The 16,291-nt window shown below is 39.4% G+C and overlaps 1 protein-coding gene across 2 annotated transcripts in view; it reads left to right on the forward strand.

The window, feature by feature from the left end:
* Positions 1 to 1,493: 1,493 nt before the first annotated feature.
* The window catches only part of LOC123761360 (sodium-dependent nutrient amino acid transporter 1), a 70,023-nt gene continuing 55,225 nt past the window's right edge, over positions 1,494 to 16,291 (forward strand). For both annotated transcript variants that reach the window (XM_045747344.2, XM_045747345.2), the window contains exon 1: positions 1,494 to 2,308. In XM_045747344.2, coding sequence (XP_045603300.1) covers positions 2,258 to 2,308 — 51 coding nt within the window. In that variant the 5' untranslated portion in view covers positions 1,494 to 2,257. The remainder of the gene's footprint in view (positions 2,309 to 16,291) is intronic.

Here is a 16,291-nt window from a genome sequence, read left to right on the forward strand (position 1 = left end):
TCAAAAGCAGTGTTACAAAGCCTAAGTAAAAATCGGGCAAAAAATCTTGCGATAGTCGTTGAAATTAAGAGAGCTGTGAGGACACTAATCAATCAGGGAAGAGGCGTCAAGTTTCTGTGGATCCCTTAACATGTTGGAATATGTGGGAATGAACAAGCAGATGTGTTGGCTGCTGAAGGTGACCATATTGAATACTTCATACTCAAGACTCTGCTACAAATTAGAGGCATTATCAAGCAACATCACCGTGACAAGGTAACTGAGGAAAGGAAGATTGAAGAACAAATCAGTGAATCTGTACGATGGTACAATGTGGTTGCAGCTGGTAATCCCAATCATTATGGACAAAGAGCAGGTGGCCGCGAGGGAGTATCAGTAATAGCAAGAATCCGTCTTGGATACAAATATCCATGGAGATTCGGAATGGAAACAATAGTTGAGCAGCGGAGTTGTAGAATCTGTGATGAGAGTGATGGACACCGCCTTGACCACTACCTGAGAGAATGTGAACACCTGAAAGACATTAGAAATATGTGTAGAATAATAAACCCCACATTGTTTGAGTTAGTGAAACACTATACTTAAATATAGATACTGTTCTTAAAAGATTTCCCCACTTTGCATCCACAAGATAACGTAAGATTTTAAGGGTTGACAAATGTTAATCTTTTTGTTTGATAAGCTGTTCACTTGAGACAGTTAATAAAAAAGTTCCAGCTGTGTCTGGGTACAAGTGACAGGATGAACAACCCAGCGGGTTTTCTTCCTATTTGGGAGTGTTATACATACTGTTATGGCGGTATGTTCACTCACAGGATGAGTGACGCTGCCCAATAAACTCGCTCCTCGGGGCAAAATTTAAAATTTAAATTGAAGATCATTTTCCTCTGACCATTATCACACACTCTCCTCATTTGTATTCCATGGCAGGGCTAATGGGGGTAGTTAACAAGGACTTAGTTCTGTAGAACTACTGAAGTTTTGCCTCCTCTCCACCTTAATTTAGAAACTGTACTTGTGGTCGACCTCGAACCCATTGTTGATGTGACGACTTATACTGAATTTTGTAACTAGCTCATCAAGACTGTAACTTGCTTAGCTAAATGAATTGTGGGGTTCAGTCCCTGAGCCCATTATGTGCCTCTGTAACCCTTTCCACTACCGCCCACATGATGGGTATGGGGTGCATAATTTATGAATTAAAGTAACTACCTCCACCAGGGTGCAGGACTACTGAAGTGTTACAGTCTCTCCAGCAGATGTCATGGCTGTTGAAATTTAACCTTCATTTCACTTTTGGTTAAGACTGATCTAATGTTAACTGGTAGTCGACCTGTGGGATCAGTCAGTCGTGGGATAAGCAAAAATAAGGAAGTTGATTAGAGGAATGTGTTGACTGGGCACCGGAGGGGTGATGGGGGGATTAGGGAAGGGGGTGAAGGGGGTGAGGGAGGAGAGAGGTACAGGTTCCAGAGTTGGGGAATGTCGCTTCAGTTCAGTATCGGGTTGGTCGCCTGCCTGAACACACCTATCATCACTGCAACAACAACAGCCTTCTCCTCCTTCTCCTCCTTCCCTTACTCCAGCCACAGCTGCTGCAACCCATTCCTCCTACCACAGTTCCTACAGCAACCTTTTCTCCTCCTACCACAGTTCCTGCAGCAACCTTTTCTCCTCCTACCACAGTTCCTGCAGCAACCTTTTCTCCTCCTACCACAGTTCCTGCAGCAACCTTTTCTCCTCCTACCACAGTTCCTGCAGCAACCTTTTCTCCTCCTACCACAGTTCCTGCAGCAACCTTTTCTCCTCCTACCACAGCTGCAACAACCAATCATTCTGCGTCTTCCTCAACCCTCAACCACAACTACTTCTACTTTCGAGAGTTTAATTCAGCGAGTAGTGCACCTTCTATGCCTTCACTTCCTGTGGCTCCAGCCTCCCTCCATAATGATAAAGCTCTAAATTCCGTTTTTTTTTTATCAGTTTTAAAGGTTGGGGGGAGTTTATATCGTGTTGTCCAAGGTTGTTTCATGTGTTAAAATTTGGAATTTCATAAGTCGTTAGTGTGTTAGTGTGATACGTATACTATCGCATAATTTCATTGTGATTTTCTGGCGTGTGGCTTTACCTAGCAAACACACACACACACACATGCACACACACACACGCACACACACACACCGAGGAGCCAGAGCCCAGGTTGGGTGTGAGGTACAGTACTCCAGGAGCTGCCCGTCAGTCAAGACATCTCTCAAGAATGGCAAAAGGATCTCTAAATCTGATCCAAGAAAACGGCCATCTGAGCAAGGTAAGTTTCGTGAACACACACTCACGTTATATTATATATATATATATATATATATATATATATATATATATATATATATATATATATATATATATATATATATATATATATATATATATATATATATATAACAACTAATAACAAAAATTGCTTAAGTAGCCGAATTTTCGTGAAATATTTAACTTTTCCGATAGTTTTTCTTATGAAATGATAAAGTTTTATTTATATTATATATAACTGCAATTTTATGTTGATTCAAAACTAACATATAGAAATATGATCAAACCTAACCCTACCTATCCAAACCTATCCTAACCTAACCTAACATAACTAAGTCAGTAATTCTTTGTGCTAGTATAATAATTATTGCTATAAAAACAATCGGGAAATAAATATTTGAAAATATAGAATATCATTCGGCCTGTTAGCCACATTGGACATTGCATACTAGGCCAAGTAGTGCGGTTCTGGCTATTAGGCACGGCATATATATATATATATATATATATATATATATATATATATATATATATATATATATATATATATATATATATATATATATATATATATATATATATATATATATATATATATATATATATATTACAGTTGTTAGTTGGCATGAGCAATCATTCATGTCGTGAGCATGATACAGAGGGGTGTGTAGATTTTTAAAATACAGATTTTTTCTTAGGAATGAAGTGCTTGGGAAGTTACTGTTAACCACAGGAAAAAATATTAAATGATGGTGAACTCAATGGGACAACATTAGATTAGGCAAGACAGATTTTAATATATTAATTAATGTTTGGATTAACACAAATTTGTACTTTACGGGGCATGTGAAATGTGTTGGAATTAAATGTGCAAGTAAATTGGCTTTTGGTATAAATATATTCGGCTTTATACACGGCCTCATACACTGTACCATCTATCATGGAACACTCATCAGTAATGCGACATTTCTGCTCAAGGTTAAATCTAACCTTGAGAAGATTTCAATTTAAATCAGCAGATTTAAGATTTAACGCCTAAATCTTAAGATATTACACGAAATACTAAATACATCCAGACATCCAACAGGGAGCAGACATAATAATGTAGGGGAGTGAGTGGTGTCCGTCTGTCCCGCCTGGAGCCGTCTCTCTCTTGAGAACATGCAACAGCAAGCAAGATGCTTGATCTCTTTCCTCCAGAATAACAACTTCTACCCTCTTGTTTGCCCAACCTCTTGGGCTGGAAGGGAGAGCGACGGTCTCGCTTCATGCAGGTCGGCGTTCAATCCCCGACTGTCCAATTAGTTGGGCACCATTCCTATCCCCCAGCCCGTCCCAAATCCTTATCCTGACCCCTTCCAAGTGCTTTATAGTCGTAATGGCTTGGTGCTTCCCCCTGATAACTCCTTCTCTTCCCCCTAGTTACCTAGAGATCACAAAGTTATGGAACTCGTTTTGCCAACCAAATCAGTCACTGCCACAGTTCTCAAGTTATAAATGAACAGCTGAAACCTCAAAATGGCATTCAATTCAAAATCCGAAATTCCAAAACTGTATTCATAAATGCAGACGATGAGTCACAATAACGTGGCTGAAGTATGTTGACCAGACCACACACTAGAAGGTGAAGGGACGACGACGTTTCGGTCCGTCCTGGACCATTCTCAAGCCGACTGTGACGTCGTCGTCCCTTCACTTTCTAATGGTGTGGTCTGGTCAACATGTATTCATAAATGTTTATACATTTAAAATTGTATTTGTTTGCATAAAATTACAAAACTCACTTAAGAGAAACTCATAATAATATTATAATATGTAATAATTATAATGATATACTTTATATTCAAGATTTAGATTTAGAAGCTACACGTATCACTGATTTCTAAACATCAATACTGTTGTGGCTGGAGTAAACAGGTGTTAAAGACCACAGATAAAACTTAGTTTCAATTTGTACTCAAGTGACCAGAGTGCAGCTGTGGCCCCCAGCAAGTTTTAGTTAGTTTAGTTCATTTATTATGCACCCCATACCCATCTTGTGGGCGGTAGTGGAAAGGGTTACAGAGGCAAGCAAGCAATACCATAATACCAACTTAAGTCAATAATGAAATTCAGTACCATACATATTAACCCCCTCAGACCATCCTCCCCCCCTTCCCCCCCTACCACCTCCCCCACCACCCCTCCTCCTCTCTCAGGTCACCTGACCTGGGGTCTGATCTGGGGAACTGTAGTTGTTTGATCTCTGACCTTGACCCCTGACTGTTGTGGTAAAGGTCATATTGTAGTCAGTATTCAATCTAGAATGACAGACAGGCGAAAATGAGAGAGTAACAGGGCCCCCAGCGTGACTGTGTGTGTGTGAGGGGGGGGCTGAATCCCCTGTACCTCATTCCCCCCAGAACTCCCTAAACAAACCCACTCCCCATTCTTCCCCCAACCAATACCACTCCCCCTCCAACTACACCACATCCCCCTCCTCTCCTCCCCACATCGCCTCCTATAAGACTCTCCACCCCACACCGCCTCCTATAAGACTCTCCACCCCCCCCACCCCCCAGCCAGCCCCACCTTCCCCCCCCCCACCCCACCCCAGACCCCCACCAGTAGCCAGGGACCGGTTCACTGAGGGCGGACCTCTACACTTTCTCCTTCGCATGATTGTTTTTATCTAAGTGCGTATAAGGCAAGTTTTATGTCTGAAGTTAAGCACTGTGTGTGTGTGTACAGTTACTGTGTGTGTGTGTACAGTCACTGTGTGTGTGTGTGTGTACAGTTACTGTGTATGTGTGTGTGTACAGTTACTGTGTGTGTGTGTACAGTTACTGTGTGTGTGTGTACAGTCACTGTGTGTGTGTACAGTCACTGTGTGTGTGTGTACAGTCACTGTGTGTGTCTACAGTCACTGTGTGTGTGTGTACAGTCACTGTGTGTGTGTGTACAGTTACTGTGTGTGTGTGTACAGTCACTGTGTGTGTCTACAGTCACTGTGTGTGTGTGTACAGTCACTGTGTGTGTGTGTACAGTCACTGTGTGTGTGTGTGTGTACAGTTACTGTGTGTGTGTGTGTGTGTACAGTTACTGTGTGTGTGTGTACAGTCACTGTGTGTGTGTACAGTTACTGTGTGTGTGTACAGTCACTGTGTGTGTGTACAGTTACTGTGTGTGTGTGTGTACAGTTACTGTGTGTGTGTACAGTTACTGTGTGTGTGTGTGTACAGTTACTGTGTGTGTGTGTACAGTTACTGTGTGTGTGTGTGTACAGTTACTGTGTGTGTGTACAGTCACTGTGTGTGTGTACAGTCACTGTGTGTGTGTACAGTCACTGTGTGTGTGTGTGTATGTACAGTTACTGTGTGTGTGTGTACAGTCACTGTGTGTGTGTGTACAGTCACTGTGTGTGTGTACAGTTACTGTGTGTGTGTGTGTGTACAGTCACTGTGTGTGTGTGTGTGTGTGTACAGTTACTGTGTGTGTGTGTACAGTCACTGTGTGTGTGTACAGTCACTGTGTGTGTGTACAGTTACTGTGTGTGTACAGTTACTGTGTATGTGTGTGTGTATAGTTACTGTGTATGTGTGTGTGTACAGTCACTGTGTGTGTGTACAGTCACTGTGTGTGTGTACAGTTACTGTGTATGTGTGTGTGTGTACAGTTACTGTGTGTGTGTGTGTGTGTACAGTTACTGTGTGTGTGTGTACAGTCACTGTGTGTGTGTACAGTCACTGTGTGTGTGTACAGTCACTGTGTGTGTGTACAGTCACTGTGTGTGTGTACAGTTACTGTGTATGTGTGTGTGTACAGTTACTGTGTATGTGTGTGTGTACAGTTACTGTGTGTGTGTGTACAGTCACTGTGTGTGTGTACAGTCACTGTGTGTGTGTACAGTCACTGTGTGTGTGTGTGTGTACAGTCACTGTGTGTGTGTGTACAGTTACTGTGTGTGTGTGTACAGTCACTGTGTGTGTGTGTGTGTACAGTTACTGTGTATGTGTGTGTGTGTGTGTACAGTTACTGTGTATGTGTGTGTGTGTGTGTACAGTTACTGTGTATGTGTGTGTGTACAGTTACTGTGTGTGTGTGTACAGTCACTGTGTGTGTGTACAGTTACTGTGTGTGTGTACAGTTACTGTGTGTGTGTGTACAGTCAGTGTGTGTGTGTACAGTTACTGTGTGTGTGTACAGTTACTGTGATTGTGTACAGTCACTGTGTGTGTGTACAGTCACTGTGTGTGTGTACAGTCACTGTGTGTGTGTGTACAGTTACTGTGTGTGTGTACAGTTACTGTGTGTGTGTACAGTCACTGTGTGTGTGTGTACAGTCACTGTGTGTGTGTACAGTTACTGTGTGTGTGTACAGTCTCTGTGAGTGTGTACAGTCACTGTGTGTGTGTGTACAGTCACTGTGTGTGTGTACAGTTACGGTGTGTGTGTACAGTCACTGTGTGTGTGTGTACAGTTACTGTGTGTGTGTACAGTCACTGTGAGTGTGTACAGTCACTGTGTGTGTGTGTACAGTTACTGTGATTGTGTACAGTCACTGTGTGTGTGTACAGTCAATGTGTGTGTGTACAGTCACTGTGTGTGTGTGTGTACAGTCACTGTGTGTGTGTACAGTCACTGTGTGTGTGTGTACAGTCACTGTGTGTGTGTGTACAGTCACTGTGTGTGTGTGTACAGTCACTGTGTGTGTGTGTGTACAGTCACTGTGTGTGTGTACAGTTACTGTGTGTGTGTACAGTCACTGTGTGTGTGTGTACAGTCACTGTGTGTGTGTGTACAGTCACTGTGTGTGTGTACAGTTACTGTGTGTGTGTACAGTCACTGTGTGTGTGTGTACAGTTACTGTGTGTGTGTACAGTCACTGTGTGTGTGTGTACAGTCACTGTGTGTGTGTGTACAGTCACTGTGTGTGTGTGTACAGTTACTGTGTGTGTGTGTACAGTCACTGTGTGTGTGTGTACAGTTACTGTGTGTGTGTACAGTCACTGTGAGTGTGTACAGTCACTGTGTGTGTGTGTACAGTCACTGTGAGTGTGTACAGTCACTGTGTGTGTGTGTACAGTCACTGTGAGTGTGTAAAGTCACTGTGTGTGTGTACAGTCACTGTGTGTGTGTACAGTCACTGTGAGTGTGTACAGTTACTGTGAGTGTGTAAAGTCACTGTGTGTGTGTACAGTCACTGTGTGTGTGTACAGTCACTGTGTGTGTGTACAGTCACTGTGTGTGTGTACAGTCACTGTGAGTGTGTACAGTCACTGTGAGTGTGTAAAGTCACTGTGTGTGTGTACAGTCACTGTGAGTGTGTACAGTCACTGTGAGTGTGTAAAGTCACTGCGTGTGTGTACAGTCACTGTGAGTGTGTACAGTCACTGTGAGTGTGTAAAGTCACTGTGTGTGTGTACAGTCACTGTGAGTGTGTACAGTCACTGTGAGTGTGTAAAGTCACTGCGTGTGTGTACAGTCACTGTGAGTGTGTACAGTCACTGTGAGTGTGTAAAGTCACTGCGTGTGTGTACAGTCACTGTGAGTGTGTACAGTCACTGTGAGTGTGTAAAGTCACTGCGTGTGTGTACAGTCACTGTGAGTGTGTACAGTCACAGTGAGTGTGTACAGTCACTGTGAGTGTGTACAGTCACTGTGAGTGTGTACAGTCACTGTGTGAGTGTGTACAGTCACTGTGTGTGTGTGTACAGTCACTGTGAGTGTGTACAGTCACTGTGTGAGTGTGTACAGTCACTGTGTGTGTGTGTACAGTCACTGTGAGTGTGTACAGTCACTGTGTGAGTGTGTACAGTCACTGTGTGTGTGTGTACAGTCACTGTGAGTGTGTACAGTCACTGTGAGTGTGTACAGTCACTGTGAGTGTGTACAAGCATTATGAATCTACAGAACACGAATGTATATATAAATCAGATACATTTAAACTCATGGAAGACCTGGGTAAATACTGGTTTTGAAAAAAGTTTCTTGATTTCAAATTACCGAATACAAATTTAATTAACTGAACTATAATTAATTTTTGAATTGTTAGTCATCTGTATCAGTCCTCAATGCACTCTCAAGAGCTTATCATTATCTCTGTGATACGGGGGGATCAGACTCTTACAGGAATTTCCCTTAAAGATATGATTAACACATCATGAAGTGCATGGAGGGTTTCCAGCGATTTATAATCAGATTAGAAGACAATGAATCCCGCCAACTCGACATCAATTCTGATTGAACTTACCTACTTAAAATTATCTGCTAGATTAAGGACCTGCCCGAAACGCTGCGCGTACTAGTGGCTTTACAAGAATGTAAATACTGTACTATCCAATGTATTCTCACAAACCCAATGTACCTTCTTGTATATATATAAATAAATAAATAAATAAATAGATATGCTATAAAAGCTGTCGGTTATTCTCCGAACATTTTGCATATCTAGGGAGATAAAGATGCCTGTCACAGTTCCTGTTGGTACAGAGATTAGCAGATAAATATTGTTGAGACACTCAGAGGTTAAGTAACTATTAAGGTAACATACAACGCTTAAAGGACTAGCAGGAGCAGACAAGAGCCTGTACTGAAAGTTGTTCTGCCGGACTACCACACGCGCGCACCAACACTTGAATTGCTTCTAGTTACTCTCTCTCATTTTAGCGTCTCGAACTGTGTATGCCTGAATATTTCCGCCCCATAACCTTATATACTTTACCGTGCTCCCCGTCGCTGCTTTGTTCTATAAGGTCTTACTGCTAGTGCAGGTGGTCATTGTCTTCCCTTACTACCACAAGATATTGGTGGAGGCACCTTCCTGAGGTGTCTCAAGGCACAAGATCACACACAAGGAGCTACCTGAAGTGTCTCAAGGCACAAGATCACACACAAGGAGCTACTTGGCGTGTCTCAAGGCACAAGACCACACACAAGGAGCTACCTGAGGTGTCTCAAGGCACAAGACCACACACAAGGAGCTACCTGATGTGTCTCAAGGCACAAGACCACACACAAGGAGCTACCTGATGTGTCTCAAGGCACAAGACCACACACAAGGAGCTACCTGAGGTGTCTTAAGGCACAAGACCACACACAAGGAGCTACCTGATGTGTCTCAAGGCACAAGACCACACACAAGGAGCTACCTGAGGTGTCTCAAGGCACAAGACCACACACAAGGAGCTACCTGATGTGTCTTAAGGCACAAGACCACACACAAGGAGCTACCTGATGTGTCTTAAGGCACAAGACCACACACAAGGAGCTACCTGATGTGTCTTAAGGCACAAGACCACACACAAGGAGCTACCTGATGTGTCTCAAGGCACAAGACCACACACAAGGAGCTATCTGATGTGTCTCAAGGCACAAGACCACACACAAGGAGCTACCTGATGTGTCTTAAGGCACAAGACAGTAGTAGGGTGTAAGCGCTACAGGGGATATTTTTTTTCTGGCCGAGGACCCCTGTGGGGTGTAAGCGCCACAGGTGATATTTTTTTTCAGACCAAATATCCCCTGTAGCGCTTGGGGGTTTTCAGGTCAAATATCATGCGTAGCGCTTCGGGGTTTTCAGGTCAGAAATATCGTGTGTAGCGCTTTAGGGTTTTCAGGCGAATTTGGGGAGTCACAGATTTAGAATTAGGGAATTCTTATAATGAAAAATAATGTCATACGAGTTTGCTAAAGTTCTTATGAGAAAAATAATTTCCGAGACATAGAAGTTTGTTAAGGCCTTATGGGACAAATTCAAATAACGTATGTAGCTCTTTAGGGCTTCCAGGAGAACTCTACGGACATATTTTACATGTTTTCAACTTACAAAATCGTCTATGTAAGCCTTAGTTATTCATATAAATTTAGAAAATCACCTGTGTAAGTCATTGTTTTCAGGGTTTCGTACATCACACCCCCCTCCCTCCCCCCTTACCTCGCAATCTCTCGCGTCACCTTTATTTACTTTACGCCCGGACAGCCAGACCTCTTATCTTATGTTATCTTCTCATAATATCTCAACCGTCCCTCCTCTCTCTCTCTCTCTCGTTTCATTCAGTTCAACTATTTTCCAACATCGTATGTTTGCTCCTTTTCATTAAGCAAGTCAGTATGTTTGCTCCTTTTCATTAAGCAAGTCAGTTTTACACAAATAAATCATGTTAGTAAGCAAGTTCTAGCTCACGTTCCCCACCTTAGTCCCCTGTCGTATAAAGAATACTATCATTCCAATCCCTCTAAAATTTAAAAATAATCATATTTCAAATGTAGTTCAATACAGTAATTAGTTACCAAGCTCCAGCTCTTGTCCTCCGCCTTAGCTCTCTCTCGTATCTTCGTTAGTATCAGTCCAATTTCCCTGAAATTTCTACCCTCTGTATTTCAGACATAGTTTAGTAAATGCAAACAATTATCAAACTCTAGCTCTTGTCCCCAGCTTAGTTCATTTGTACAAAATCATTAGTAACAGTCCAAATTCCCTGAGATTTTTAGCCTCTGTATTTCAGACACCGTAAATAAGATCAAAACAGTTACCAAGCTCCAGCTCTTGTCCTCCGCCTTAGCTCTCTCTCGTATCTTCGTTAGTAACAGATCAATTCCCCTGAAATTTCTACCCTCTGTATTTCAGACACCGTAAATAAAATCAAGTCAGTTATCGAGCTCCAGCTCTCGTCCCCGCCTTAATTCTCTTTCGTATCTTTGTAAATAACCCATCAATTTCCCTAAAATTAAAAGCAGACATACTTCAAAGTTAGTAAATAAGATCAAGTCAGTTACTGAGCTCCAGCTCTCGTCCTCCCACCCTCTTCCACCCTCAAGTCTTTAACCCATCAATTTCCCTGAAATTTTTACCCTCTGTATTTCAGACATAGTAAATATGAAGTAAACAATTATAAAACTCTAGCTCTTGTCCTCTGTCCAAGTTCACTCCTGTAAATTCATTACTCTCAGTCCAAATCCCCCTGAGATTTAAACACCCAACTACATTTTCAGACATAGTAAATAAAAACCAGTTCAGTTATCAAGTTTCAACTCTTGTGCCCCAGCTTAGTTCATTTTGTACAAGTTCTTTATTTCCAACTAAATCATCCTAAGATTTAAGATCACCTTATTTTCTAACGTAGTGAAATTAATCAGGGCATTAACCAAGCTCCATTCCCTCAGCCTTAGATCATCAGACATAAATATTTTCGATCAAGTCCGTCTCCAGCTTAACTCTTACCCTTTCCCTCCCTTACCTTCTCATCCCCAACGTATCAAAACCTTCAATAATCATACTGTATTTGCATATTTTCTCTATATTCACTGTGTTCTTCATATTCTCATCCGTGTTCACTCCATGTTCTACAAATGTTCACAGTCCCATTCAGTTCATATTTTCACAAGTATCTCCATTTTTTCTGTAATCTTTCTCTTAGTCTCATTACTTTCTCTACAAATTCTAGTCATATTTTCTATGTTTTCATGTTCATCACATGTTCTCTTTACAACTTTTATACTCAATATTCATGCTAACTTCCATATTTTGTGTTCTTTGTCAATAATCATGTTCCTCTACAAGTTCATGTTCCTCACAAGATCACTTCGTTTTTCACCTTCACTTACATGTTTTCTACATTCTTTGTCATATTCTCCATGTTCTTCACAAGTCCATTGTTCATTCTTTGTATTCTCTATTCTCCTTATCATGTTTTCATGTTCTCTGTAAGTTCATATTCCCAGCATGTTCACTGTATTCATCAACTTTTTCTTACATGTTTTCTGTGTTCACTGTATGTTCACTGCGTTCATTCCCCTACTTAACCTCAATTTTTTATGTTCTTTGTTTCTTTTAACCAATTCGTTTCTTCCATTCACTAACTAGTTCTTTGTCAAATATTAGCATCAGCAATACAGTTTCCTCAACAATTTTAGTCACCAAGTTTTTATTTGCAAAAACTATGTCAAAGTAATTCTCGTAGTCAACTTAATAGTTCTACCAGCCATGTTCTTAAACAAATCTACACTTCATTCAGTTCCAAATTTACAAAGACAAACCTTTCTTGTAACTTCTTAACTAAAAATCTTTCGCCAATCAACTGAAACATAGTCACTTTCGTCATTTCTCAACTAAACTTATTATCCAGTCAACTAAAAATAGTCAGAAATAGCCTCGTTCAACACTGTTCTTAACTAAAACAACCTTTCTCTTAGCTAAAAATTGTCAAAGGAAACTTCTTTCAGCACTTTCTTAACAGGCGCTATGTTTCATCAAGAAAAAAAATTGTCAAAGGAAACTTTCCAAAACTGTTCATAACTAGCTTTTATCCATCGCCAATCAACTAAAAATAATAACTTTCATCATTTCTTAACTAAACATATTCCCCATTCATCAGAAAATAACCGTGTTCATCATGTTTCATTGTCATTTCATAACTAAAAATTATCTGCCAATCATCAGAAAAAGTCATGTTCATCATGTTTTGGCTTTTGCTCAACTAAAAGTATTCATCGGTCAACTAAAAATAGTTACTTCATCATGTTTCCTTGTCATTTCTTAACTGAAATATCACTTCTCTCATCTGAAAATAGTCAGGATTAACCTCATTCAACACCGTTCTTAACTAAAACAGCCTTTCGCTTAGCTAAAAATTGTCAAAGGAATCTTTTCAGCACTGTTCATAACTAACTTTATCCATAGTCAAGTAAGAAAATATAGTCAAAGATATCTATCATCGTCGTTCTTAACTGGCATTATACTTTGTGGAGCACTAAAATAGTCACTGTCGTCATATTTTGTCTTTTTCCTCAACTAAAAGAGTAAAATGTAACTTTTTCAACACTTTCGTAACTAAAATTATATGTCGCTAAGTAAGAAAAAATAGTCAAATGTAACTTTTTCAACACTTTCGTAACTAAAATTATATGTCGCTAAGTAAGAAAAATAGTCAAAGGTGCTCTCCGTTACACCAAAGTTACTCTTCGATAAATCAAAGACACTCTTCAATACATCAAGGACTTACTCAAAGACACCAAAGTTACACTCTAAGACATCCTTTGAGACATCAAAGACTTCCTTAAGACTTCAATGGGACTCTTCCATTCATCAAAGACATTCTCTAAGCCCTCAAAGTTATTCTCAGCACAATCAAAAGTTATTCCGAGACAACAAAAGTTATTCTCAGAACAATCAAAAGTTATTCCAAGACAACAAAAGTCATTCTCAGAGCTATCAAAATTATTCTCGGAGTCATCAAAAGGTATTCTCTAACTCACTTTGGTCATTAAAGTTAATTTCTATGTTATAAAAGTTTGTCTCAGAGACATCTAAAGTTAATCTTAGAGTTATCAAATGTAATCTCTAACTCTCTTTTGTTCATCAAAGTTGATCTCAGAGTTAGCAAAGGTAATCTCTAACTCACTCTCGTTCATCAAAGTTGTTTCAAAGACATCAAAGTTATTCAAAGAGCTAACAAAAGTTATTCTCAGAGTCACCTTCGTTCTTCAGAGAAACTTTCCAAAACATCTTTATTCATCAAAGTTATTTTCAGAGACATCTAAAGTTATTCTCAGAGCTATCAAACTTGTTCTCAGAGTCATCAAATGGTATTCTCGAAGTCATCAAAGTTATTTTCAGAGACATCTAAAGTTAATTTCTATGTTATAAAGTTATTCTCAGAGACATCTAAAGTTAATCTTGGTCATCAAAGTTGTTCTCTAAACATCAATGTTGTTCTCCAAGACATCAAAGATGTTCTCAAAATCATAAAAGTTATTCCCAGAGCTATCAAAGTTAATCTCAGAGTTATCCAAAGATATTCTCATGTCCACAAAAGTTATTCCAAGAGACGTCAAAGTTGTTTCAAAGACATCAAAGTTAATCTCAGAGTTATCCAAAGACATTCTCAGAGACATCTAAAGTTATTCTCTAAGACATCAAAGTTGTTCTAAGAGTTATCAAAAGTTATTCTCAGTCATGATATGTTATTCTCTAACTCACTTCCATTCATCAAAGACATTCTCTAAGTCCTGAAAGTTATTCTCTAAGACAACAAAGTCTTTCTCAGAGCTACCAAAGATGTTCTCTAAATCATAAAAGTTAATCTTAACTCACCTTCGTTCATTAGAGAAACTTTCCAATCCATATTCGTTGACCAGAGTTATTCTCAGAGTCATCAAAGCGATCTCTAATTCATCTTCGTTCTCCAAAGTTGTTCTCTAAGACACCTTCATTCATCAAAGAAACTCTCCTTCTTCCATCATGTTATTCTTTAAGACATCTTCAGTCATAAAATTTTCTCTCCAAAATGTAACTAGTTCAGCTTTTCATACCAAACATGCATTTCTGTTAAAACATATTTTCTTAGTTGCTTTACCCTAAAACTGTTCTCTGAACTACACTGTTCAAACCTACGTAACCTATCCTCTCCACCCAATGTTACTTAGTTAACGTAACGTTCCTAAACCTAGCTTTACCTATCCTAACATACCTTACCTTACCTTCCCTATCTTACCTAACTTTACCTATCCTAACATAACTTACCTTACCTTCCCTATCTTACCTAACTTTACCTATCCTAACATAACTTACCTTACCTTCCCTAACTTAACCTAACTTTACCTATCCTAACTTAACTTACCTAACTTATTCTGCTTAACATAACTTACCTTACCTTCCCTATCTTACCTAACTTTACCTATCCTATCCTAACCTAACTTGTCTTACCTAACTTAATCTTACTTTCCCAAACTGATGTATCCTAACTTATCTAGTCCAACCAGACATGATCTAACTTAAGTATTCCTTCTTGTCTTTGTGTTTCGTCAATCATTGTCTCATATTCATTTACTCATTTCATTAGTTAATTTCTCAAATGGTCACTTATGCATTTCAAGTGCTATTTGTTAGAGATTGGATATTTAAGCATTTCAAAGAATTATAATTTCTCAAATGGACGTTTTTGCATTTCAAGTGCTATTTGTTAGAGATTGAATATTTAAGCATTTCAAAGAATTTTTGTTATATATGGGCATTTACTCATTTCAAGGGATAATTTCTCAAATGGACGTTTTTGCATTTCAAGTGTTATTTGTTTAAGATTGGATATTTAAGCATTTCAAAGAATTTTTGTTATATATGGGAACTTACTCATTTCAAGGGCTAATTTCTCAAATGGTCATTTTTGCAGATCAAGTGTTATTTGTTTAAGATTGGGTATTTAACCATCTCAAAGGATTTTTGTTATATATGGGAACTTACTCGTTTCAAGGGCTAATTTCTCAAATGGTCATTTTTGCAGATCAAGGGTTATTTGTTAAAGTTCATCAAGTTGCCCATAAGTTGTATTTATTATGTTTGTTATCATATGTTCTTATTCCCCAACCCCTTAACCTAACCTCTTGTAATCTTAGTGTACTTAGTAGGTTCTAGCTTATGTTCTTATTCCCCAACCCCTTAACCTAACCTCTTGTAATCTTAGTGTATTTAGTAGGTTCTATCTTATGTTCTTATTCCCCAACCCCTTAACCTAACCTCTTGTAATCTTAGTGTACTTAGTAGGTTCTAGCTTATGTTCTTATTCCCCAACCCCTTAACCTAACCTCTTGTAATCTTAGTGTATTTAGTAGGTTCTATCTTATGTTCTTATTCCCCAACCCCTTAACCTAACCTCTTGTAATCTTAGTGTATTTAGTAGGTTCTATCTTATGTTCTTATTCCCCAACCCTTTAACCTAACCTTTCAGATGTAGTTTGTTGAATATATTATCCTTTTCCTAACCTTTCAGATGTAGTTTTGTTTCTCCTTTTTGTATATTTTTACCCAAACCCACCATCCCACTTAACCTTCTTTCCTTCTTTACTTTGATTCTCCTACTCCTTCTAACCCTCCTTTTCTATCTCTCTCCCTTATTCTCTCTCTTCCTCCCCCTCTCTCTCCCTCATTTGCTCAAATGCTCTCTTGTTTCTCAAATTCAAGTCTTATTGCTCCCATTCTCACACCCTCATTCTCATTCACTTAGTTTTT

This window comes from Procambarus clarkii, chromosome 7 (genome assembly GCF_040958095.1).
Source record: "Procambarus clarkii isolate CNS0578487 chromosome 7, FALCON_Pclarkii_2.0, whole genome shotgun sequence".
In the NCBI taxonomy this organism is placed as follows: Eukaryota; Metazoa; Arthropoda; class Malacostraca; order Decapoda; family Cambaridae; genus Procambarus; species Procambarus clarkii.